General features: G+C 41.4%; 1 protein-coding gene across 2 annotated transcripts in view; it reads right to left on the bottom strand.

Annotated features, from left to right (window-relative positions):
• The window catches only part of LOC126271222 (argininosuccinate lyase), an 83823-nt gene that overhangs the window by 48942 nt on the left and 9225 nt on the right, over positions 1-25656 (bottom strand). For both annotated transcript variants that reach the window (XM_049974134.1, XM_049974133.1), the window contains exons 3-4: positions 19421-19507; positions 10015-10098 (exon numbers count right to left, since the gene is read on the bottom strand). In XM_049974134.1, coding sequence (XP_049830091.1) covers positions 10015-10098; positions 19421-19507 — 171 coding nt within the window. The remainder of the gene's footprint in view (positions 1-10014; positions 10099-19420; positions 19508-25656) is intronic.

Raw genomic sequence — 25656 nt, forward strand, 5'->3', positions numbered from 1 at the left:
TTTTGACACTAAACTATTGCGTGCCAAGGTTTGGCCATGTCAAGTATAAAACTATAGCAGAATAGTACCCAGTCATATATCAAAATTACTTAGCTGAAGAGAAACAGCAGGCCCCACTGCACTGACGAGGTCAGTATCCTGCGAGAGCTTTGCCAGAATTAATTGCAGTGAACAACTATGTACCGAGCCTCCACAGATGGTCATGTGCATGCACATGTGGAAATATAGATGCATAAACAGTAGCTACCTTTATGTTAGGAATTGGATTAATAAAATCATATAAACTGTTAATGGAATAATCTGTAACCGAACTTGCTTCTGAGGAGAACGAGCGCCCTATAAATGGATTTGGAGCCTGTAAGAAAGACTAGCTATACTTCAGCAAAATTATTCCTCAGCTGTGGATACATTACTATTTGACTAAAGAAAGTGGAGTCAGGCATCGACAACTACAAAGGCACCGTAACATCAGGGCTGGTGAAACTGTAATAACTTCAAGTTGAACAAATATATTTCAAGGAAGACGCAATACATGAAAGTCACAGATCAAGTAAACAGAGTAAGACGTGTATACACTTTAACAGTCAAATCATAACTGAGTCCAGCTGGCTGGCCGCTTAGGTGGCACTGCAGCTGCATGGTTGGCAGACAGTGCTGCATGTAGAGGATGCACGTAACTGTGCGGCGGCACTTTGAAAGATCGGTGAGTCACAACACTTTTCCCCCCTTGGAATTTTTTGCACAGGTCTTGATGGAGGTGGATTGCTAATGTCCGTAGGTGTTGTTTGACTGGCCATAAAGTCTCAAGGAAGAGGCTTCCCATACGGACAGAAGTGTCCCCGATGATAACGGGTCTAGATTACAGGAGATGTGGGATCGAATCTGCTGGGGCCCCGTGCACCAATCTACCATTGTGACAAGTACGGTTGTTATAACAGGAGACATGGGCGATGTGTCCGCATCCATAGGAGAAGGAGGGGAGTAGAGTTACTCCGACAGATGATGGTCATCTGGTCCCTGCATGGGCACGTCTCCTGGTGGCGTCAGTTCTTGTGCTGGCTCCGATATGAGGGTGAGAGAACTGTGTTGTGAGTAATGAGAGATTCCTGTAGCCCAAGCATCAGGTAGAGCCGAAGGTGGTGTAGCGGCATTCGGAACAGGCGTTGCTGGTACATGAGGCCGAAGTTGGTCCGAATGACGCACTGCAACACCCGTGTCCATCTGGATTTCATACAGGCGTCGGCCATGGTGTCGTAAGATGCAGCCAGGACTTCACTATGGCCACCTGCCATATCCCCATACCCATACAAGGTCATCAGCGGTGAACTGGCCAAGTGAAGGCACTCACGGCCTTGAGGTGGAAGGCCTCAGAAGATGAAGTAGTGTGCGGGGCTGTTGGCCATGTAAGAGCTCAGCTGGGCTGTGGTCGCCCATGAGAGTGAAACAGTAAGAAGCCAGAAATAGCAGAAGCACATCAGCAGCAGCAGAAGAGGTCAGGAGTTTCCTCATCTGATCCTTAAATGTGCAGACCAGTTATTCAGCCTCACCGTTTGACTGTGGATGGAACGGAGGGGCCGTGACATGCATGACGCCATGACAGGCACAAAAATCCACAAACTCGGTAGAGGCAAATTGCGGACCATTATCAGTAAAAAGAGTGGAGGAAAGGCCTTCCAAAGAGAAAATGTGAGCTGGAGCATTGGTGGTTGCCGCAGTGGTAGGTGACGTGCAACGGACAATGAAAGGAAAGTTAGAGTAGGGGCCCATAACGAGAAGCCAATAAGTACCTGAAAAAGGTCCCGCAAACTCAGCATGAATATGCTCCCAAGGCTTCTCAGGTGAAGGCCACAGTGACAAAGATGACTTCAGGGTGGTGGCCTATGACGCACAAGGGCTGCAGGCAGCGTCCATGTGTGCGATTTCTGAGTCGATTCCGGGCCAGTACACATGACGGTGCGCCAGAGATTTTGTGCGAGAGACACCCCAGTGCCCTTGGTGAAGGAGGCACAAGACCGAAGCATGCAATGACACAGGTACCACAACACACAGCAAAGCATTTTCAGTGGAAAGGAGGATAACACCATCCTTAGCCGTGTGGCGGTAATGCAAAGTGTAGTAGTTCCGCAACGGATCAGAAGTCTTAGCGGACGGATGATATGGCCAACCCTTCTGAATGCAGTGTAAAACCCTGCAGAGGGTAGGGTCAGAACCCGTAGCAGCTGCCAGCTGGTCCCTGGTGACGGGGAACCCATCCACAACCCACTGCTAACAACATCCAGGTGGAAACACAAAAGTTTGTCCCTATTGAATGCCAGATCAGAACCCAAGGGAAGGTGAGACAGTGCATCAGCATTCACATGCTGAGCTGTCGGCCAGAAATGAATCTCATAATTGAAGACAAGTAAAGAGCTCAATGCTGGAGGCGGTGTGCAGCCTTGTCGGGAAGTGATGTTGATGGATGAAGCAAGGAAACAAATGGTTTGTGATCCATAACAAGATGAAAATTGGATCCATAGAGAAAAACACCAAACTTATGAAGAGCATAAATAATGGCCAAACCTTCTTTTTCAATTTGAGAATACTTATGCTGGGCATCTGTGAGCGTTTTGGAGGCATAAGCAATGGGTTGTTCAGAACCGTCAGAAGAACGGTGCACAAGGACTGCACCGACCCCGTATTGAGAGGCGTCCGTGGCAAGAACAAGATGTTGGCAGGTCGATAAGTAGCCAGGCATGGGGCCTGTTTCAGCATAGTCTTCAATTTCTGGAAAGCCGCATTGCATGACATGGACCAGTGAAAAGGCATGTTTTTATGCAACAGCCAATGCAACGGCTGAGCCACCAAAGCAGCAGACAGTAAAAACTTGTGAGAGTATGCTATTTTCCCCCAAGAAGGCCTGCAGTTCCTTAACAGATAAAGGGCAAGGAAGGGCATTGATTGCAACAACAGTTTACTGAAGTGGACGAATACCATCCCAAGAGAGTAGAAACCCCAAATAGGTTTACACTTAAGACCGGCAGTCTGTAAGACATGAAAAAGTGTGCAGAGATTTTGAAGATGTTCATCAGTGGTGGAGCCAGTGACAACAATGTTGTCCTGGTAATTGATACACCCAGGGACAGTGAGCAATATGCCTGAGCTGGCGAGGCGTGCGCATCGCTGCCGTTGCGCGCTACGCTAACTCGGCCGTTGAGAGCTCGTGAAGAGGTTTCTGTGCTGTGGGAGCCGCGCAGAGCAAATTGTCGTGCGTTGTTTTGACAACGCGTGCAGATTGTCGTGTTTCGCGCCTCACAGCATGGGAAAGAAGGGTGCGCAGAGGAAACCTGCCGCTACGAAGGGTCCTTCGGTTGCGCAACTCACTAAGTCTGCCGACCATGCAAGGAACTCCAGAGAAGACGAGTCGCGGCCTGTCCCCCCTTTATACATCAAGTGTAAAGGTGGGTGGACAGCGCTGTTCGACACCATGACGAACTGCGCACGGAACGAAGTGGTCTACGAGTCTGTCGATACAGACTCGCTGATCTGCGTTCGAGCCGCAAACGTGGCCGACCACAGGGCGATCAAGGTCGCAGTGGCCGACCACATCGTCGACGCGCCGCCGGCGCGTGAGAAGGCACCTTCCGCAGGAAGGATGAAGACGACCAAGGCACTCCTCAGGGGGCTACCTTGGTGCTGTGACGAGGCAGCGGTCCGGGAAGGGCTGCTGCGAGCCGGGTTTGGTGGTGTAACCGCAAGGCTGCACAACCGGACCAACAAGAAGAGGGCGCCGCTCTATGCCGTGACCGTGCATACGGTCGACGGCGGGAGCGACATCTTCGACTTGCGGAAGCTGCTGGGCTTCCCGGTGACGTCAGAGGCTCTCCCGACCGCCATGGACCCCCAGCCCCAGTGCTTCAGGTGCCAGGGCGAGGGCCATGTTGCGAAGTATTGCCGCAACGCGGTGCGGTGCGTCAAGTGCTCAGGGGAGCACGACAGCCGCGCCTGCGACCGCGGCAGCAACGTTCTGCCGACCTGTGTCCGGTGTGGCGGCCCGCACGTCGCCAGCTGGCGCGGCTGTGCTGCTTTTACAAGCCGCAGCCGTGTCGGGGGCGGCGAGGCGGCCGCGGCCGCACCGACGCAGCGGAAGAAGCGAAGACGACGTCAGAAACGGCGTAGGGCGCAGAACAGCCCGGCGCAGCAGAGGGACGGCGCAGCAGCAGCAGCTCCACCTGCCAGGGGCAGGGAAGACCGCTTGGAAACGGGCGGCCAGGACGCCGCCCGCGCTCCCGAGAAGATACGTGACCTCGAACTCGGCACCGCCGTGAAGGAGGCCACTGCAGCCCTCAGAGCCGTCATTGCGACAGAGAGGGCTGCCTTCGCAGCCGCCGTGGCTGCAGAGAAAGAAGAGGCCTTAAGGCAGCTGCGTGCAGTCTTCGCCCGAGGCCCCGGCGCAGTAGTACCAGCGAACACTCCTGCGACCTCGCAGAAGGACGTCCGCGTGCCTGAGCCAGCGGTTGCCCCAGCAGCACCGCAGGTGAAAGGTGCTAAGAAGAAAACCGCAGCCCCAGCTGAACTGGTGGCAACGCCGACCGCTCTGGGAGCGGGCCCCGCAAGGGATCGAGAAGCCGAAAGGGCAGCCTTCATCGCCAAGATGCGACCGAACGGCAACACTTCCTCGGACGCTGAACTGTCGCAGCTCTTCGATCAAACGGAGCTCCTTGCAGCTGCATTGGAAAAGGGCTGCGGTGTGCAGTAGAGGAGGACGCTGAATGGTAGCCGATCACTGTCGTTCTGCACCAGCCTGATGAAGCTGCACCAAGTCACCGACGACAAGGCGCAGCAGAGGGCCTAACAGCAACGCATGCGTTGCCGCGCCGAACTCTTATGTTACAGGGAGGAAGCCACTGCAGCCGGCCCAGGGGACTACAAGCGAACCCAGCCGCAGCACTCGGACTGACCCAGCTAACGGACATGCAGCACATAGGTAACGATGCATGATACCTCACGCTAACCGACCTCACCTTGCATGCTCTATCGCAGCAAGCAAGCCGCTACTGCCCTTACTACCCGTCCTACTGTCGCAGAGGTTTTTTTTTCCCTTGGCTCTGGCCTTGGCACTTTTTTTCCCTCTGCCCTTACAACCGCTACCCTTCAATCGCTTTCGACCACTTCTATCTCCTGATGGACCATGTAAATGAGTAATCTTACCCAGACACATGGACAACATCACAGCCTGCATCCTGTGACGCCTGATTCAAAACTAACATGCTTACGGAGGTGACAGTAGAACTTTTGGTTTGGTCACCACGTTGATGCGGGCGTGGAGGGGCCCCATCCTATATTAAAGTGAGCAATAATTTTTACAAGAATCGCTGAAAGAGAGCAGGGGCGCTGGCAACCCCGAATGGCAATCGTTGGTATTGATAGATGCTGAAAGGTGTGTTAAGGACCAGAAACTGCCAGGAAGCAGTGTCGAGAGGAAGTTGATGATAAGCTCCTGACAGGTCAAGTGTAGAAAAATACTGGCCCCCAGCAAGTTTAGTGAACAATTCTTCAGGTTGAGGTATAGGGTAAGTGTCGATAACGCATTGAGCATTTACAGTGACTTTGAAATCACCACAGAGATGAATAACACCATATGGCTTAGCAATGACAATGACAGGAGAGGACCACTCACTGGAAGTGACAGGAAGCAAGACCCCTGAAGCAGTGAGACAATCCAGCTCCTGTTTGACCTGATCACGAAGGGCCACAGGAATGGGCCGAGCCCAAAAAAACTTAGGCCGAGCAGTGGGTTTGAGCGCAATATGAGCTTCAAAGTCATTTGCATGGCCTAACCCAGGAGAAAAAAGGGATGAAAATGTCATCGACAAGGAATCCAATTGAGCATAAGGAATTCCATCAGAGATGATACTGACAGAGTCATTTATGGAGAACCCAAAAACATGAAAGGCATCGAAACCAAAAAGATTCTCTGCATTACTATGGTCGACCACAAATATGGGAACAGTGCAAATGGCAGATTTGTAAGATACCTCAGCATCAAATTGTCCCAAGAGAGAAATCTTCTGTTTATTGTAAGTCTGTAATTGCCTAGTGACAGGTGACAGGATTGGAGAACCCAACTGAAGATACGTCTGATAATTGATGATAGTGGCAGCACAATGGCAGCAAAAAAAAAGTATCCACCTGCATGCGAACATCTCAGCCAAGTATTTGGACAGTGAGGAGTAACTTCCCTGAAAGGGAAGAAGTACAGTTGACAGACAAAACAGAATCAGAATTAGCGTCATGGTCATGAACATCACGTATGCAGTCGGATTTGCAAACGGATGACACATTACCTTTTTTTTTTTTTTTGCATTTGTGACACACGGCCCAATGTTGTGGACAATCTTCTCGTGAATGTTTCATAAAACACGGTGGACATGAAGGAAGTTGCTGTGATTTTTGCTGCAGTTTCTTAGAGGTTTGTTTACGGTGAGGCCAAGGCTGAGCTTGGGAGCATACTGCAGCCACATCGGCTGGCAGGGACACGCCACACACTTCGTCAACATCACACAGAGGTTGTATTTTCCCATGCCTCTATTTGCACTCCAGCGGTGTGAGAAATTAAAAAAAAAAAAAAAAAAAAAAAAGAGCGAGTTGGATTTGCCAACTGAGGGGCACGTTGCGTAACTTCTTTGTCGGGCACCGATAGGGTAATAGCATCCTGTACCATGGAATTGGCATAGGAGTCTTTGTGAACTTCAGTAACAAATCGACACTTTCTACTAAGGCCATAATGTTCAGCAGCCCAAGCATGATAGGACTGATTCGGTTGTTTTTGACAACGATAAAAGGCAACACGAGAGGCTACCACATGTGTTTGCTTTTGAAAATACACGGACAGAAGTGAGCACATTTCAGCAAAGGACAAAGATGCAGGATCTTTCAAAGGAGCCAATTGTGACAACAACTGATACATTTGAGGTGAAATCCGTGAAACGAACAGAGACTTACATGTTTGTTCATCTGCGACATGAAATGTCAAGAAGTGCTGTCGAAGACGTTTTTCATAATCAGACCAGTCTTCTGCCATCTTGTCGTAAGGAGGGAAAGTAGGTAGAGACAATGACGAGAGATGCCCTGCATTTGATGCCACAACGAAATCATGAATCGCATTTGTGAGAAGCATTTGCTGTTCTATGAGACCTTGCAATAGTTGCTCTAAAGTAGCCGTGGAAACACATGGGTCAACAATGGAAAAGAAAAATCCCATCCTCCTCTCCAATTGTAATAACTTCAAGTTCAACAAATATATTTCAAGGAAGATGCAATACATGAAAGTCACAGATCAAGTTAACAGAGTAAGACGTGTATACACTTTAACAGTTAAATCATAACTGAGTCCAAGTCCTGTGGCTGCTGGCTGGCTGGCTGCATAGGTGGTGCTGCTGCTGCATGGCTGGCAGACAGCGCCGCATGTAGATGACGTCCGTAACTGCACGGCATCACTTTGAAAGATTGGCGAGTCACAACAGAAACAAAGGTTGAAAACCTTCAAAAAAGTTCTTATTTCTCAATTGTAACTGGTCATTAAGTAGGTTTTCTTTATCAAGCAACAAGTGTTTAAAGATTTGCAACTCCTCAAGGATCTCAAGCCTAGTGCATTTAACCTCACAATTTAATAGCTCTGTGTTTGGTGGATTTGGAGCATGGCCCAACTGAAAAAGGTGCTCAGCAAAAGTTGAGCCATGCATGCCATCACCACTTTTTGTGGGTATATGTTCTTTATATCTAGCTGAGAGGGCTCTCCCTGTCTGGCAGATGTAATAACCTGGGCAATCACTACAGGTAATGTAATCAAAATTGAGGAATAATTTTGCTGAAGAATAGCTAGTCTTTCTTACGGGCTCTAAATCCATTTATAGGGTTCTCGTTCTCCTCAGAAGTAAGTTCGGTTACAGATTATTCCATTAACAGTTTATATGATTTTATTAATCCAATTCCTAACATAAAGGTAGCTACTGTTTATGCATCTATATTTCCACATGTGCATGCGCATGACCATCTGCGGTGCTCGGTACATAGTTGTTCACTGCAATTAGTTCTGGCGAAGCTCTCGCAGGATACTGTCATCGTCAGTGCAGTGGGGCCTGCTGTTTCTCTTCAGCTAAGTAATTTTGATATATGACTGGGTACTATTCTGCTATAGTTTTATACTTGACATGGCCAAACCTTGGCATGCAATAGTTTAGTGCCAATAGCTTCTGAAGAAGGCCAAATTATTTTTGCTGAAACTTATATAAAGTCTGGTTTCTATTTGCAACTAAGGCCGACATGTTATATGTTTAATTATCACAACCGTTAAAAGATGTTCGAACAGTTATGGTGTGGTGTACTACAAATTACTTCCCCGAGGTGTAAGCATCACTTCTGACACTTACTGTCAAAAAATGAGACATCTTGCAGATGCAATGCAAGAACAACAACCAGGAAGACTGTGTGAAGTGATGCTACTCCACAATAATGCCCACCTGCATCCTGCTAGGCTGACACAAAACTAACATGTAAAAGTTGGGTTGGGAAGTCATTCCACATCTACTTTACTTACCTGATCTTTCACCCTCATATTTTCACCTTATCCTCTGTCTATCAAACAGTCTTCAAGGAACTTCCTTTCAGGATGAAAATGCACTCCAAATATGGCTTGATGAGTTCTTCAACTCAAAAGTGATTTATACAGTTGTGGAATCAAACAGTTACTTACCCCACCATTGTAAATGGTGAAGGTGAATATATTTTATTGATGACTTAAGTCTCTGTTATGTCTACCTATTGTGTTTATTAATATGTAAAAATGCTATGAACTATGCACCAACCCAATGTTTTCTAGGAGCTCCATTTCATTTTGGCCGATGCTGTTGTTTGTTCTTTGCTTAATGTCCTTCAAAATTATTTTTGCCTATTCTGAGAATAGTTTTTATGTTTATGATTGTATGTTCCATTTTTAGTAACAGCTTGGAGGATTTTGCAATACTGATGGTAAGAGATTACAGTTTGTGGTCTGGATTAAGTAGAGCACATTATTTCTAGCACATACTTTAATCCCAGGAGCCACTCATCATTTGCCCTTGCTTCTTTTCAATACTACCCTCTTACGTTATAGGGGGGAAATGTCAAAGTGCCTTAGAGATACATTTAAGAACAAGTTAAAATTTTACTCAAAACTGTCTGCCTTATAAAAATACACAGTTTGCCATATTGTACTGTTAACATTTTACTATCATTGTCAGTTAAATCGTTTACTTTTCATTTCACAGATAAATAACTGTAGGTTCTTGGATCTAAAAAGTAATTGTGACTGACTCTTACACTGTGTCCTTAATCCCTGTTAGGAAATTTCATCATGGGGAGTAATCCAAAACTGAACATCAACAACTTGAAGTGCTCTCTATCAGTATTATCTTGCAGAAAAGCAACATTAAAGTCTTCACAAACAACCATTCTCTGTTTCAGTCTCAATATTCTTATTAAAACAATCTCTAGCATCTTTATAAAGCTTCAGATACTTCGAGCTGGTGTGCTGTAAATTGTCAGTACTTGAGCTTGTGTGTTTTCCATTCCATTATTGCAGCTCAGCTTTCAAAGAACTGTTCAACACAATATTCATTTACCTGAAGAGCTTGGCACGTAACTACATATTCTGCATATAACTTTTTTTGTATATAGTAACTCTAGCTTTATTCTTACTAGATATACAACAATATGATATCCATAAAGATATGTATCCACCAAGATAAATTTGTTCAGTTTCAATTGTTCTGGCGCATAGTTCTGATATGCACACAAAGTTTCCTGACGTTAGATCTGTCATTCTCTTTTCCTTTATGGATATGAGACATTTATCCTGTTTTGGTGGAAGACTGAAAATGTTAATTTGTCTGTCCTAGAGTTTAAACTTTTCACTTTTTACCATTTTTCTACTTAGTTGAGAGTATTCTGCACTTAGTTTTACATGAATATAAAGTACTTTAAACCTGATAATCTTACCTTCAGCCTCCTTTCAATAGCTGTATGAATGTCTTCATCTGAGCTCTTTATTGTAAACCTATTTTCTTGCCATTCTTTACATATCTGTAAGGAAAAGTATAAATAGAAACATAATTTGAATGGAGTACTGGAAGTAAAAACCTGTCCATGAAATGAAACTGGAGATATCACTCAGTAATTAGTATAAGATTCATATTGTTTTATATTTTATGTTTTTTCATACACAAAATCAATTACATCAATCAAAATATTGTACTGCCTTGAAATTCTCTTATGCACCAGAGTAGTAAGTACTTTCCAGTGGAGAATACTGTACAGAATGTCTTCCATTAAGAACAACATTTACATTTTGTCTTCTCCAACTGCATTTTGATCTCAGAGTATTGACAATGAGGCCCTGCTCCATATCAAGTAATAAGTTAAGAGGACCCAACTCAAAGTGTTATACACAACCACTGCTTACCCCATGATTATCATCATGTTAGAGTCATCCATTGTTCCTATATATCAGGAAATAATATCAGTAAATATGATTCTAGTAATCCAAAATAATGTGTTAAACTAAACTGATATCTTATGTTACAGTCACACTATTTCCATAAACTGTTCATTTCTCTGTTTATGTGCAGCTATCTGTCCGGTCTTCCTCACTGTTGCTGTTGTTGTTGTGGTCGTCAGTCCTGAGACTGGTCTTATGCAGCTCTCCATGCTACTCTATCCTGTGCAAGCTTCTTCATCTCCCAGTACTTATTGCAGCCTACATCCTTCTGAATCTGCTTAGTGTATTGATCTCTTGGTCTCCCTCTACGATTTTTACCCTCCACACTGCCCTCCAATGCTAAATTTGTGATCCCTTGATGCCTCAGGACATGTCCTACCAACTGATCCCTTCTTCTAGTCAAGTTGTGCCACAAACTTCTCTTCCCTCCAATCCTATTTAATACCTCCTCATTAGTTACGTGATCTACCCACCTAATCTTCAACATTCTTCTGTAGCACCATATTTCCAAAGCTTCTATTCTCTTCCTGTCCAGACTATTTATTGTTCATGTTTCACTTCCATACATGGCTACACTCCATACAAACACTTTCAGGAACGACTTCCTGACAAATCTATACTCGATGTTAACAAATTTCTCTTCTTCAGAAACGCTTTCCTTGCCATTGCCAGTCTACATTTTATATCCTCTCTACTTTGACCATCATCCGTTATTTTGCTCCCCAAATAGCAAAGCTCCTTTACTACTTTAAGTGTCTCATTTGCTAATCTAATTCCCTCAGCATCGCCTGACTTAATTTGACTACATTCCATTATCCTCGTTTTGCTTTTGTTGATGTTCATCTTATATCCTCCGTTCAAGACACTGTCCATTCCGTTCAACTGCTCTTCCAAGTCCTTTGCTGTCTCTGACAGAATTACAATGTCATCGGCAAACCACAAAGTTTTTATTTCTTCTCCCTGGATTCTAATCCTACTCCAAATTTTTCTTTTGTTTCCTTTACTGCTTGTTCATTATACAGATTGAATAACATCGAGGAGAGGCTACAACCCTGTCTCATTCCCTTCCCAACCACTGCTTCCCTTTCATGCCCCTTGACTCTTATAACTGCCATCTGATTTCTGTACAAATTGTAAATAGTCTTTCGCTCCCTGTATTTTACCCCTGCCACCTTTAGAATTTGAAAGAGAGTATTCCAGTCAACATCGTCAAAAGCTTTCTCTAATTCCACAAATGCTAGAAATGTAGGTTTGCCTTTCCTTAATCTAGCTTCTAAGATAAGTCGTAATGTCAGTATTGCCTCACGTGTTCCAACATTTCTACGGAATCCCAACTGATCTTCCCCGAGGTCGGCTTCTACCAGTTTTTCCATTCGTCTGTAAATAATTCACGTTCGTATTTTGCAGCTGTGACTTATTAAAATGATAATTTGGTAATTTTCACATCTGTCAACACTTGCTTTGTTTGGGAATGGAATTATTATATTCTTCTTGAAGTCTGAGGGTGTTTCGCCTGTGTCATACATCTTGCTCACCCGATGGTAGCGTTTTGTCAGGACTGGCTCTCCCAAGGCCGTCAGTAGTTCTAATGGAATGTTGTCTACTCCCGGGGGCTTGTTTCGACTAAGCTCATTCAGTGCTCTGTCAAACTCTTCACGCAGTATCATATCTCCCATTTCATCTTCATCTACAACCTCTTCCATTTCCTTAATATTGCCCTAGAGTACATCACCCTTGTATAGACCCTGTATATATTCCTTCCACCTTTCTGCTTTCCCCTCTTTGCTCATAACTGGGTTTCCATCTGAGCTCTTGATATTCATACAAGTGGCTCTCTTTTCTCCAAAGGTCTCCTTAATTTTCCTGTAGGCTGTATCTGCCTTACCCTTAGTGAGATAAGCCTCTACATCCTTAGATTTGTCCTCTAGCCATGCCTGCTTAGCCATTTTGCACTTCGTGTCGATCCTGCTTCATTTACTGCATTTTTATATTTTCTCCTATCATCAATTAAATTCAGTATTTCTTCTGTTACCCAAGGATTTCTACTAGTCCTTGTCTTTTTACCTACTTGATCCTCTGCTGCCTTCACTACTTCATCCCTCAGAGCTACCCATTCGTCTTCTACTGTATTTCTTTCCCCCATTCCTGTCAATTGTTCCCTTATGCTTTCCCTGAAACTCTGTACAACCTCTGGTTTAGTCAGTTTATCCAGGTCCCATCCCCTTAAATTCCCACCTTTTTGCTATTTCTTCAGTTTTAATTTACAGTTCATAAGCAATAGATTGTGGTCATAGTCCACATCTGCCCCTGGAAATGTCCCACAATTTAAAACCTGGGCCCTAAATCTCTGTCTTACCATTATATAATCTATCTGATACCTTTTGGTATCTCCAGGATTTCTTACATACAGTATTATGCTGTGCCACATTCTCTGCAAACATTCATCTAATTGTATGTAAATGTCTGTTGTGCAACATTGTGTTTCTTGCTAGAACAGTCCACAGGTGTACTGGCGGTCCATAGTGTCCACCAAGCACAATATTTCAGCGATCAGACATGTTGCCATAGGTGCACTCACAAACTAAGCTCCTGAGGGCGAGTGGCCGTATTAAATCCCCTACCTTGCGAGGCGTTATCTCCGTGGTCTGCATCTGCGCGTCAGTGGTCTCTGAGATGCTGGCGTCAGCGTCTGTAGTGGCGCCAGTGTAATTGCATCATCTTTTTAAAAAAAAAATGCTCAGCAAAGGAAACAAACAGGTGACTAAGGCGGACGAGTCAGTTACACCAATGCCACCACGCATGCCAATGCCAGCGCCTCAGCGACCACTGACGCGCAGGCACGGACTGCAGAGAGAATGCCTCGTGAGGGGAGAGGATTTAATATGGCTGCCCACCCTCAGGAGCTCAGTTCCTCAGTGCACCTGTCGATGGTGACATGTCTGATAGCCAAAATATTGTGCCCGCTGGACACTATCAACTGGCAGTACACCCTTGGACTGTTCGAGCAAGAAATACGCTGGCAGAAACTGAGGAATCACATTGCCTTTCTTAATTGTTGTCCATGCTGTCCACTGACTCACACACACTTACTCACACATCTGTTCACAGTTACAACAACAAAGCAAATCTTCAGACATTTGAAAAAGATCAGGAAATGTATTAACAAAGAGAATCTGAAACAACTTTTCTGGTCTGTGATAACCACCAACGTCTTTTTCTTGTTCTGTCTTAGTAATTTATTGTTAATGTAATGCTATCTACAACTATGACATGTAGAAATGTGGGAGACATGTTTAGCAGAAATTATTTTTTCTGATGTATATGAGCCTCTTACAGTCACATATGTCATATTGTTTGCTCACATGAAAACATTCTCACCACACCAATGACAGTTTAACAATTAAAAAAATAAAGTGATATAACATGCCCTCTTTGAATCATGTGCAGAAAACTGAATGTTCTGAATCTGTCCATTTATGTATTTATGCTCTGTGTATGGAGTAATACTGCAACTTGTCAAGGAAAATGTTTCTCCATAAATGCAAAGTTAAGAATCCATAAGAAAGTTTTGGTATTGTAAGACACTAGGCAGCACAAAGTGAATACTTTCCAAATCAGTAGTAAATTACCAATATCAATGAAGTACTATCTGAAAGACTCTGCATAAATATTCAGTCATATCTTAATAAAATTTAAAAGTGGTACAAAGATTGGCAACATGCTTTACATGTTCAGAAATGTAAAATTGTGCCCTTCATAAAATGAGAAAACATAGTACCCTATGACTATAACATCAGTGAATCACAGTTGTAATTGGCCAACTCTTACAAATATCTGGAAGTAATACTTTGCAGGGGTATGAAATGGAAAGATCACATAGGCTCAGTTGTGGGTAAAGCCGGTGGCAGACTTGGATTTACTGGTATAATACTGTCGAAGTGCAATCAGTCTACAAAGGAGATTGCTTACAAACTACTTGTGCAATGGTTCTTGAATATTGCTCAAATGTGTTGGACCCGTACCAAATAGGATTAACAGGGGATATTGAATGTATATGGAAAAGCACAGCACATGTTCACAGGTTTGTTTGATTCATGGGGGAGTGTCATAGAGATATTGAAGGAACTGAATTGGAAGACTATTGAAGATAGACATAAACTATCCTAAGGAATTCTGTTAACAAAATTTTGGTATCCAGCTTTAAATGATGCTTCTAGGAATATACTACAACCCTTATGTATGACTCACATAGGGATCGTGAGGAAAAGATTAGAATAATTACTGCATGCATAAGAGCATTCAAGCTGGACTCCACATGTAAATGGAATGGGAAGAAACCCTAATAATTGGTAGAATGGGATGTACTCTCTGCCATCCACCTCATGGTGGTTTGCAGAGTATAGATGTAGATATATATACAGGGCTTTCCACATAAAACCAATATGCCTCATGTACCAGTTAATCATCTTTAATCAAATCTCTTGCCAAGTGGCCTGGATGGCCATGAACAATAATCCCAGCATCTCTTATAAACAGGTAATTACATTTTTTTTTACGTTACTATCATCTATTCTTTTTTGATTAGTTCATATCAGGTGTGAGATACACGGTTTTATATGGAATGTCCACATACAACTGGTGTGTGTGTGTGTGTGTGTGTGTGTGTGTGTGTGTGTGTGTGTGTGCGCTCACATGCATGCGCGCATGAGTACCTGTTGCAATTGATGTGTGGTTTTTATACAATATGCAATGCTGGTCATTGCAGCACCATTAAGATGGCTTGTAACAAATGTCAAATTGGCACAAAGTGTACTATGATCATGGATATGTAAATGATTAGTATTTCATTGCAACAACATAAAGAATGTAGGAGTAATGCCATCAACATTCTGTGTAGGAGAAAAGATAGTTCAAACAGGGGAAAATCGTGGATTCAATAATGACAGAATTACGTAAAGGCCAGATTGGTACTTGGCATATAGACGGGATGCTGACTCACAGACGGGCACAACAAAAAGACTGCTAAACATGTGAGCATTTGGCCAAATGGCCTTCTTCTAACATAGAAAACACATAAAGTATTCGTGCAAGCACAGCTCACACACACGACTGTTGTTTCTGACCACCAATGCTGAACTACAAACTCGTAGTCTTTTTGTTGTGCCTGTCTGTGAGTCAGCAACAAAAAGACTGCTAAACATGTGAGCATTTGGCCAAATGGCCTTCTTCTAACATAGAAAACACATAAAGTATTCGTGCAAGCACAGCTCACACACACGACTGTTGTTTCTGACCACCAATGCTGAACTACAAACTCGTAGTCTTTTTGTTGTGCCTGTCTGTGAGTCAGCAACAAAAAGACTGCTAAACATGTGAGCATTTGGCCAAATGGCCTTCTTCTAACATAGAAAACACATAAAGTATTCGTGCAAGCACAGCTCACACACACGACTGTTGTTTCTGACCTCCAATGCTGAACTACAAACTCGTAGTCTTTTTGTTGTGCCTGTCTGTGAGTCAGCATCTCCTCTGTATGCCAAATAGCAATCTGGCATTTTCATAATATTGTTATTTGTGAGAATATTGTGTCATACCTCATGTACGAAGGAGAAGTTTCTGTCATCATTTATCAGAATTTGGCAGCATCAGGACTGTTGTTTACAGCAACTGCTGTTTGTCATCAAATTACAACAAATCACAGTACAATCATCTTTGGTTCACATAGCTGGTAATTTCTATAGCAGACATTACATTTATGACATGATAAGACCAAGGGTTACCCAATCTTCAAGACTGTCATGATACTATCTTTCAACAAGATAATACAAGACTGCATATTTCCAATGTTATCACGACTTTCCGCAGCACAGCAATTGTTCAACCATTGCCCTTGCATGCACATTACCCAGATGGTTTACACACTGAAAATGTCCAGTCATGGGTTGCCAAGCGACTGGCATGCCATCTCTTACCAGCCACTATGATTGATGATCCCTAGCATAGATTTGAAGCAGCATGGAATGATGTAACCAAATCCATCATTCCAGGTCAGTTTACCTCAGTTCCCAGTTTTGTTAGAGCCACTGCTGCAGAGGTGGCAGCATGGTGTACCAAATTTTACACCTACAAATTTAATCAAGTATTCTTCCTACTACACTGTGTATTCATGTTAAGTAAAATTTAGTTATTTTCTATACTGTCTTGTGTAGCAATTTTGATGGCCAGCAGTATATACTCAAAGATCTTAGCAGTTAATCATTTCTTTAAATTTTTGCATTGAAGTTAGATTGTGTATGTCATAGAATAAGTGAAATGTTTAACTCTTAGGGAAAAATTAAATATTTCACTAAGTCAGTAATCCCTTGAACATGATGATGTAACAAATTTCTGAAAGCTCAAGTTTCTACTCTAACCTGACTAATTCCAAATATGGGAAATGCCAATTTCAATTTTTTATGGTTCTGCATTCTGCATCTTGTATGCACTGCCACCTCTGGCAGCAGTGGCTCTCTGTATCTCTGATAACTGTATTTTGTTGTAAATGATCAGATAAAGATTCTTAATATTTGACAAGCACAGAAGTAAATGAATATTTCTTGATGTAAAGTTATGTCCTACATATTGTTATTAGAAAGGGTTGTATAGCTAACAGCATTATTCAAAGATTCCAAGACTTAGCAAGCGGGAAAGTGCCGGCAGACAGGCACATGAACAAAACACACAAACACAGTGTGTTTTGTTCATGTGTGTTTTGTTCATGTGCCTGTCTGCCGGCACTTTCCCGCTTGGTAAGTCTTGGAATCTTTGTTTTTAATACATTTTTCCCATGTGGAAGTTTCTTTCTATTTTATTTATAACAGCATTATTCTGTAGAGAGACTAAAAAGATTTTCTTCTTCATATTTTGTTCCTGTTTGTCCTTTGTGTTTCTTGCTAGTACTTTCTTTCTTTCTTTTCAGCACTCTCTCTGTCTCTTTTCTCTGGTCACACACCTACATGTCATAAATACAATCTATCTCAAAAGAATCTAACTTGCTCACATTGTCCGCTTTCGTAGTATAGCGGTAATGTTATCGCCTACAATGTAGGGTGCCCAGGTTTGATTCCTAGCAGAGGACTGGGTGTTGCGTGTCCTTTATCACCATTTTCATCAGCATTGACTTGCAAGTCATCAATGTGGTGTCAACTAAAGAGGACTTGCAATACAGTGGCCATAATCCCATGAATGGGGTCTCCTGGCCAACAATGCCATATGATCACTTTTCTTTTTTTCTTTCCCCTCACAGTTTCAAGAAACTATTTGTTTGCCATATTAGTGTGCAAGTGTCTCTTTATCTTGAATTGGTTCCTTGGCATCTGAATGGTTTCATCTAAGCTGTCAACTCAGATGCAGTGGATGAGCAATTTACTATAGATCTGTTCTTGCACCCCACCAGAAGGCAAAATGAGCTCAGGTCCTATACAGCCCCACAGACAGTAACAAACAGAAGTTTCCTGAGGGGTGGAAAGAATAAAACCAAAAATGTGTAGTCTCAAACATGTCCAACTTTGAAAGAAACCACTATTAATATAGCATACTTGGTAAATACACAAATTTGTAGGACCAATCTTGTTTCAGTTGTGTCAAATCTCCTACAAACATTTTTATGGCAGAGCACAAGAATACATCTGTAGGAAACTGCAGATTCACTGTCCATGAGTTGATGGAATTTGGTGAATCTGGTCACAATGCAAGGGCCCAGTCTAAGATCAGAAAAGAGGCATGCACTAATAGGCCACACAAATACTTCCTTAAGGTGCATTTACACCTGTGCACCTTGCAAACTAGTTGCCTTGCAGCTGCAACTTTCCCCACATAGAAGTTTAGGCATCCAGCATGAAGACAGGTATGAGTGGAATCATTCACACCCACATCTGATGGAAAAGTCCTCCAACTAACACGTGTGCCTCTACTTGTGTAAGGGCAAGAACAGTGACATTGTGACCAGGCGCTAGATGCACAGGTGTAAACACAGCTTTAGCAATGGAATCAGTCTCATTAATTTTGTGTGAAGGTAGTAGATATCCATACAGAACTTTGCTCAGGGCTATTAATACGTAATACCAATGAGCACAAAATCTCCGCGTTATCCACTAAATACCTCCATACATCCCATTAAAAATTCTGAATCTGTGAACCACTGTATCGTTACGAAAGAAATCACCACATTTTTCCAAACTTCTCTTAAATCACAGGGAACTTAAATATTTTGATAAAACAGTTTGAGTGTAAAAGATAGTTTTCAAATGGCACCTCAGTACTAAATCACATTTTCATAAACACATAGTAAGTGTCTCAAAGGAAGGGGTACACGTCTACACAATTTTTTAATCTGATACCTACGGTCAGTAGAAGTTTTAGCTCTGTAATGATGATGATGATGATGATAATGAACAACAACAACAACAATAATAATAATAATAATAATAATAACAATAATGAAACAAAAGTTAATTTCTACATACTTACCAACTAAAAAACATTAGGTGCCTAATATAAAAATAAATAAACAAAACAATAATCTCTCAGAAACAATCTCCACAACAATATACTGGTTTATATTTTAATCACTTGAAACAATATTACAATTTAAAATGGTACTGGTAAGTCCTTAACACTATGTTAAACAGAGCACTAGGAGAAAAATACGAAAATTTTAGTAGCTAACATACATTCTGTACAGGGTGATGTGACAAAGGAAACAAATATATTTATGGCTGAAATTAATTCAGGGGTAATGTACAAATATAAGCACCTACTCACTAAAATCTCTAAACTGAGATGAAAAGAATAAAACCAGAATAAGGTAAGATTAAATGATAATTATTTTATGCCTGAGTAAATGGTCATAGTAAATTCATTGGTTACCTCTTGCAGTCCTTTTTTAATCTGGGCTTCTTCATCAGCAGATATTAACCCTGCATGTCTTAATGCTTCTGCATATGCCATGCTTCCCTGTAATAAATTGTATTTTATTGATATTCTTCATTTTAAAAATTGTAATAATTTTCCATTACATTTTAAATACTTGATTTACTTTTTCACAATTAAGTGAGCTAAATCACATAAAAGTCTATGAATTACATACTCACATTCCTTTGACAAAAATACAGATGATTGCAGATGAAAGAGGAACAGTGGAAGGAGATGTGAATGAGATATAACACCAAATCCAAACATTTCCTTGTATCACAAATGGTGGGATAGGATATGAAAGTACAAATACTGTATTTTGTAATGAACCATGATATAGCAGATGAATATAAATCATTTGCAAATATTATAGTAAGCTGTTTTAACCATTTTATGCAGCAAATAAAGGGAATGTACAGTGTTGGAAACCATGTTAAAAATTGATGACAGAGTGCATGAACTGTTCAATAAGTTGTTACCTTTACACATGCCATTATTTATACTCTACCAAAGACTTTCCTTACAAAGCTTATATCACCATATGGCTTTCTTCCATCCTATTCCTTGTGTCATCTGTTCTTTGTTGCTGACTAATGTTTCAGATATGATTTTATCATTCTTATTGCATATTTAAATTTTTCCTTGTGTTTTCCATTTCACTTTTATCCTTACAACACAATCTTCAAACCTATTATCCTCCTGGCCAGGCTCTGCTAGCCTCTGCCCCACATCCACCCTGCCTCATGACCCTAAATTCACTCATTCTACACTCACACCCTTGTCTCCACAGTATCATCCTTCCTCTTTAATTGCCAAACCTCCCTTTTGAGTCCTCCGCATCACTGTGTACTGTATACAACTATCCCTGCATGTGGACAGCATAAGTTAACCAATGTAACATTCCTGTGCCTTGCATCTGTTATATGTTCCTCTCAGCTGTCAGTCAACCTTTCTAACCGCTTACTCCTACTCACTGTCTCCTTACACACATAATCCACTCCACGTGACAAAACCTCTCACCTCATTCGAGCTGCAGTGCTGGTGAAATGTAGTCACTTATTACAAATGGCTGAGCAAGTATGTATGTTTACATTGCTGCGTGCCTGTGTACTTCACAGCACAAGATGGATTTGCTTGAAAGTTGTTGAATTGGACACTGTTTTCTTAACTGAAGTTATTCATTTTCCTTTGAGTAACATTACAGAGTATCTTACCATTGGTTTCAAAAATTGAAAAAATATGTACCTTTTTCTATGCATTTACAGCTTTAATTGTAGCTTTTACAGGTTTGTAACATTTGTGTAGTTTTGGTTATCTACATCACTTTTATGAGGCTTATTCAGAATAATGAGCAGCTTTATAAATTTGTTTCAGTGTGGAGAACATCATTTGTTAAAGAGAGACACTTTATGCGTATTATTACTGCACCCTCTTTTGATGACATTCAGGAATGTTTCTCTGCCATGTGCAATAGCCATATCAACTAGGAAAATACATCAATATTCAGCAATTGTTTTATCATCATCCAGTGTATGAAACCAAACCTTTACTTTAAATCAGTCCTCCTTTTTTGTGTTAGTCACAACTAGTATTCTGTTTATATCTAATCTAAACTGAGATTTCTTTTACAAGCAATAGTTTTGGTTGGTCAACTTCAGGAGTTGCTCAACAGCATAAGATGATCACATAGGGATGTGACTGATGCACCATGTCTCACGTTGTTGGACAACATGTTGGATGACCTACATCTAAATGTCTTGCACAAGTAATTTCTATAAACAATCGATGTGACAAGTGCACTGTCCATTAAATCTCTGCAATATCACTTTGTCTATGTATAACAGAATATAATTTCAAAGTAACATAAATAGGTGGATTTAGATGTAGACAATTATTGTAGGCACAATATAGTTTCGATAATATAAACAAAGTTCCAGGCCATATAGGTCAAAGAGTACTACACTGAAAATCTCTCTAAGTGCTGTACTTCAATAATAGACTTGCCAACATACAAGGCAGTACTTATAACAGTATAAATGCGCCCAATGGTGGATGCTTTAACAGTCATTGTAAGCAGTTAAAAATTGACTAATAACAGTTAAAATAATGGAAAGTCTAGGGTGAAATAATAACAGTATGGAAAGGATTAATTGCTACTCATCACATACAGTAGATGTTGGTTCAACACCTCCTCTATGTGGTGAGTAGCAATCTGTCTTTTACATATTGTTGTATTGATACGAAATAGTAGAAATAACTGTGAAGTCACTGCATGTGGAGAGTTCAATATTGATTTCATCGTGACATAGTACTGGTCAAGATCACCTAAAGTTCCTGATGTCTAGCTTTGGTTTGCTCCCCACAGTAATATTCTCTGCAAGAATAAGAGGACACAGGACAGCAGCAAGTGATCATCTGTTTCTAAATCCAACAGTCTTTCATTAAATAAATATGAACCCTGTAATAAAAGGTTTATCAGCCCAGATTGGTGAAATGGTAACAATAGATGTTTGGTTTAAATGTTCATTTATTAGGCTTTCAGCATGTTTACCATGCAATTGGCTTTGTCCATTGAAGTTATACATGCACATGTACTGTTAAATGAAATACCTGCAGATTTTAAGGCATTCACAAATTGATGTTTTTTACTTTATATGAAAAACATATAAATCCTAATACATCCATTTTCTTTTATTTTTACTTTTTTGCTTCAAGAGAATCATTGTATCCCGTGGGCTGGTATCTGTCATAAAAACGTTCAGAGTATAAAAAATCCAAGCACCACCAGCGACGTACGAAGTAACATATGTCACACTCATCTTCTTTATTGTGAATATCATTAGGAAAAGTAACTTCGTTGTCTCGTAAATACATCACGATCTGCCGATAATTTCAGGGGAAGCAAGCAAATGAAAGCATTTTGTCGAGAGCTGGAGCTTGCAATTGCTTATGGATCGAGGCGTATATTTTACTAATTTCATTGTTTCTAGATGTAATTTCCGCTTGCTATACGGTGCAAATGGGACAATTTTGTAATGGCCAAATTTAACTTTTCATCTGTCATTAAAGGCTGCCCTTGGTCTAGGGGATGTCGTCACGATAGCTCAGCTTGTTCGGTCAGAGGGTTAGCTGCCCTTTGTAATAAAGAAACTCAGTGAATGAAAACTTATATTTTGCATAACTCATTACATATCTGTCATGTTTTCATATATCTAATTACATAACTACCCATAAATGATATAAATATAATAGAGGGAAACATTCCACATGTGAGAAATATATATATATATAAACAAAGATGCTGTGACTTACCGAACGAGAAAGCGCTGATAGATAGACACAATAAAAAACACGCAAACACACAAACAAATTTCAAGCTTTCGCAACCCAAGGTTGCTTCATCAGAAAAGAGGGAAGAAGAGGGAAAGACGAAAGGATGTGGGTTTTAAGGGAGAGGGTAAGGAGTCATTCCAATCCTGGGAGTGGAAAGACTTACCTTAGGGGGAAAAAAGGACAGGTATACACTTGCACACACACACATATCCATCTGCACATATACAGACACAGGCATGGAATTGAGCATAAATGACTTCTCTGTTTTCCTCACTGGAACATATGAAATAGCAACGAACAATACAAAGGAACTCATGATTTCTCTTAAGAAAAGATTGCTTGAGTTCAGAAACACAAATGTGATCTTTTTTCAGTGACACATCGCCATGACCTACCAAACTGGTCCTGTGTAAATAAAGAGGTACAAAAAGCAAACAAAGACGTTCAAAATATCTGCAGACAGTTTAGAAATGCAACATTCATGGATATAAGTGAACTTGGAAGAAGATTCCCCAATCTCAACAGAGTGGGAAATAAAGTCATTATTTGCAAGATTTTAGAAATACGGTAGTAGGTCAAAAACTACACCTGAAGCAGGATATCTCGGTAGCCATACCTCTCAATGACAAATGTGTTGTGTCTAATTCTACAAATAAGAAGTGTGTGGTAACAGAAGTGACATCTCTCAAGGCTGGAATTGAACCATTTATCTCTGTACCAGATGAGACCGAAAATCATCAAATAGAAACAGACAATGAGACTGAGCAAGCTTAGAAAATCTGCGAAAATGATGGGGTGCAAGAAACCAACAGAAGCACCACTAAAGAGGCAGCCATATGGCTGAACATCCCAGAAGCAGAAATTTTTAGGCGTGTGGTTTCAACATTATTTTAAATGGCAGACACATACCGGTATAACAAAAACGAATATAACTACAGCCTACGCTTACTTGCTCACAAAGCAAGCTTCCACACTGTTAGAATTGTATACTTTGCCCAGTTCCACAGTATTCTACAGTATGGAATTATATTCTGCAGTGCCACAGCTACTAGCTCAGTAATCTTCCACACCCAAAAAAGAGCTGTACGAGCAATGCACCATACAAACCAAACTGACTCATGTAGGCAGCTCTTTCAAAAACCTTCCATCCTCTTTTCTCCATATTTTTATTCTATAAAATAGTAAATATGTGAGGAAAAACATCAAAGAGATAAATAAAGACTGTAATGTACATGAACATAATACCAGGCAAAAAGACAAACTCCATGTTCAGTCGTTACAGACAACAACCTATAAAACCTCCAGTACAAATAGCTCAATACAAGTATACAATAGTCTGCCACATAATATTAAAGTTATTTCTTCATTTTCTCTGTTTCACAAATCCCCAAGGGCATTCTTATTAGATCACTGCTTCTATTCGGTGGTAGAATTCGTAAACCGTGTGAAGTACAACAGACATGAAGCAAGAAGTGTGTGTGTGTGGGCGCGCACACACACACATGTGTCATGCAAATGACATTCGACAATCTGTACAGATTTACTGGATGAATAAATAAATTGACAAAAAAAAAAAAAATTCTTCTTTTGTCAAGAATGTTTGTAAACTCTTTACATTTTGTAAACTCTTTGAAATATTGTTAGTACTGCAGAATGTAGAGAGTGGTGGACATGTCTCAGATCAAATAGAAAGTATTTTTATGTTTGGCAATAGCAATGTGAATTTGTATTTTAAAGTGGAGACTGTAAAGACAGTGTGACATAGAAAAGTGGGATGGAATAAAAAAAAGTCGTATAAACAGAAATTACTTCATTAGTTATCATGTCAACTGGAACCCACAAAGCTAAGAAACTTCATCCTGAAGAATCTACTCCTAGACACAACAAACTGCAGCCAACAATGAGAAAATGAGGATAAGTAACAAAATTATTTGTACATCTTACTCCTCACAATGCGTTTGAAACAAAGCAATTAATCTTTTTCAAGAGACTGAAATACTACTGGTGATGTGTAGGAGGGTAAGATTACACAATGCTGTGTTGTTCTACTTGCATAGACCAGTGTGTTCATTCCTTCCAGATGCTCAGTCCAAGTTTCAGCTTTTTACTGCCATCGTGTGATTCTTGAGAGTGCCATCAGTTAAATTGTGTTTTTGTTGTGAGTTACAAAAATGGAACAGCAGAATTCCAACTATGTTATGCAGTCAAGTATTGTGCTAAACTAGGAGAATCCGTGAGTGTGACCTTTGAATACTTGAAACATGCCTATGGGGAATATTCCTTATCAAGAGCACAAGTTTTTTGCTGGTTCAAATCATTTCTGGAAGGCCGAGAACACATTGAAGTGCTGGGTGGGTGAATTGGGTAAGTTTTGCACCTGGTTCTTCCAAAAGGATATGACCCTTGTGGCAAGGGGTTGGGATTGGGAGTGGCAAGGGCTGGACTAGGATGTTGTGGAGGTTGGGTGGGTGACAGAACACCAATTGAGGAGACGTGGGAAGTATCTCAGGTAGGCCATCCCTCATTTCATCCCTCATCATGCCCTCCAATGAGGGACATCCTACCAAGTTACTTCCCACCCCTCCTAAATTGGTGTTCTATTGCCCACCAACCTTCACAATATCCTAGGCCATCCATACCCCACTCACAGTCCCAGCCCCTTGCCAACCCAGCACTTCCTATTCCAGTCCAGTCACAGGTTTATGCTGCCCCATCAGGGACTGGGAAAGCTGCCATGTCATTTACCAGCTCTGCTGCAATCATTGTGCAACTTTTTATATTGGTATAACTACCAACCAGTTGTCCACCTAGATGAATGGGCACTGCCAGACTGTGGCCAGGAGCAAAGTGGACCATCC

Source organism: Schistocerca gregaria, chromosome 1 (genome assembly GCF_023897955.1).
Source record: "Schistocerca gregaria isolate iqSchGreg1 chromosome 1, iqSchGreg1.2, whole genome shotgun sequence".
NCBI lineage: Eukaryota > Metazoa > Arthropoda > Insecta > Orthoptera > Acrididae > Schistocerca > Schistocerca gregaria.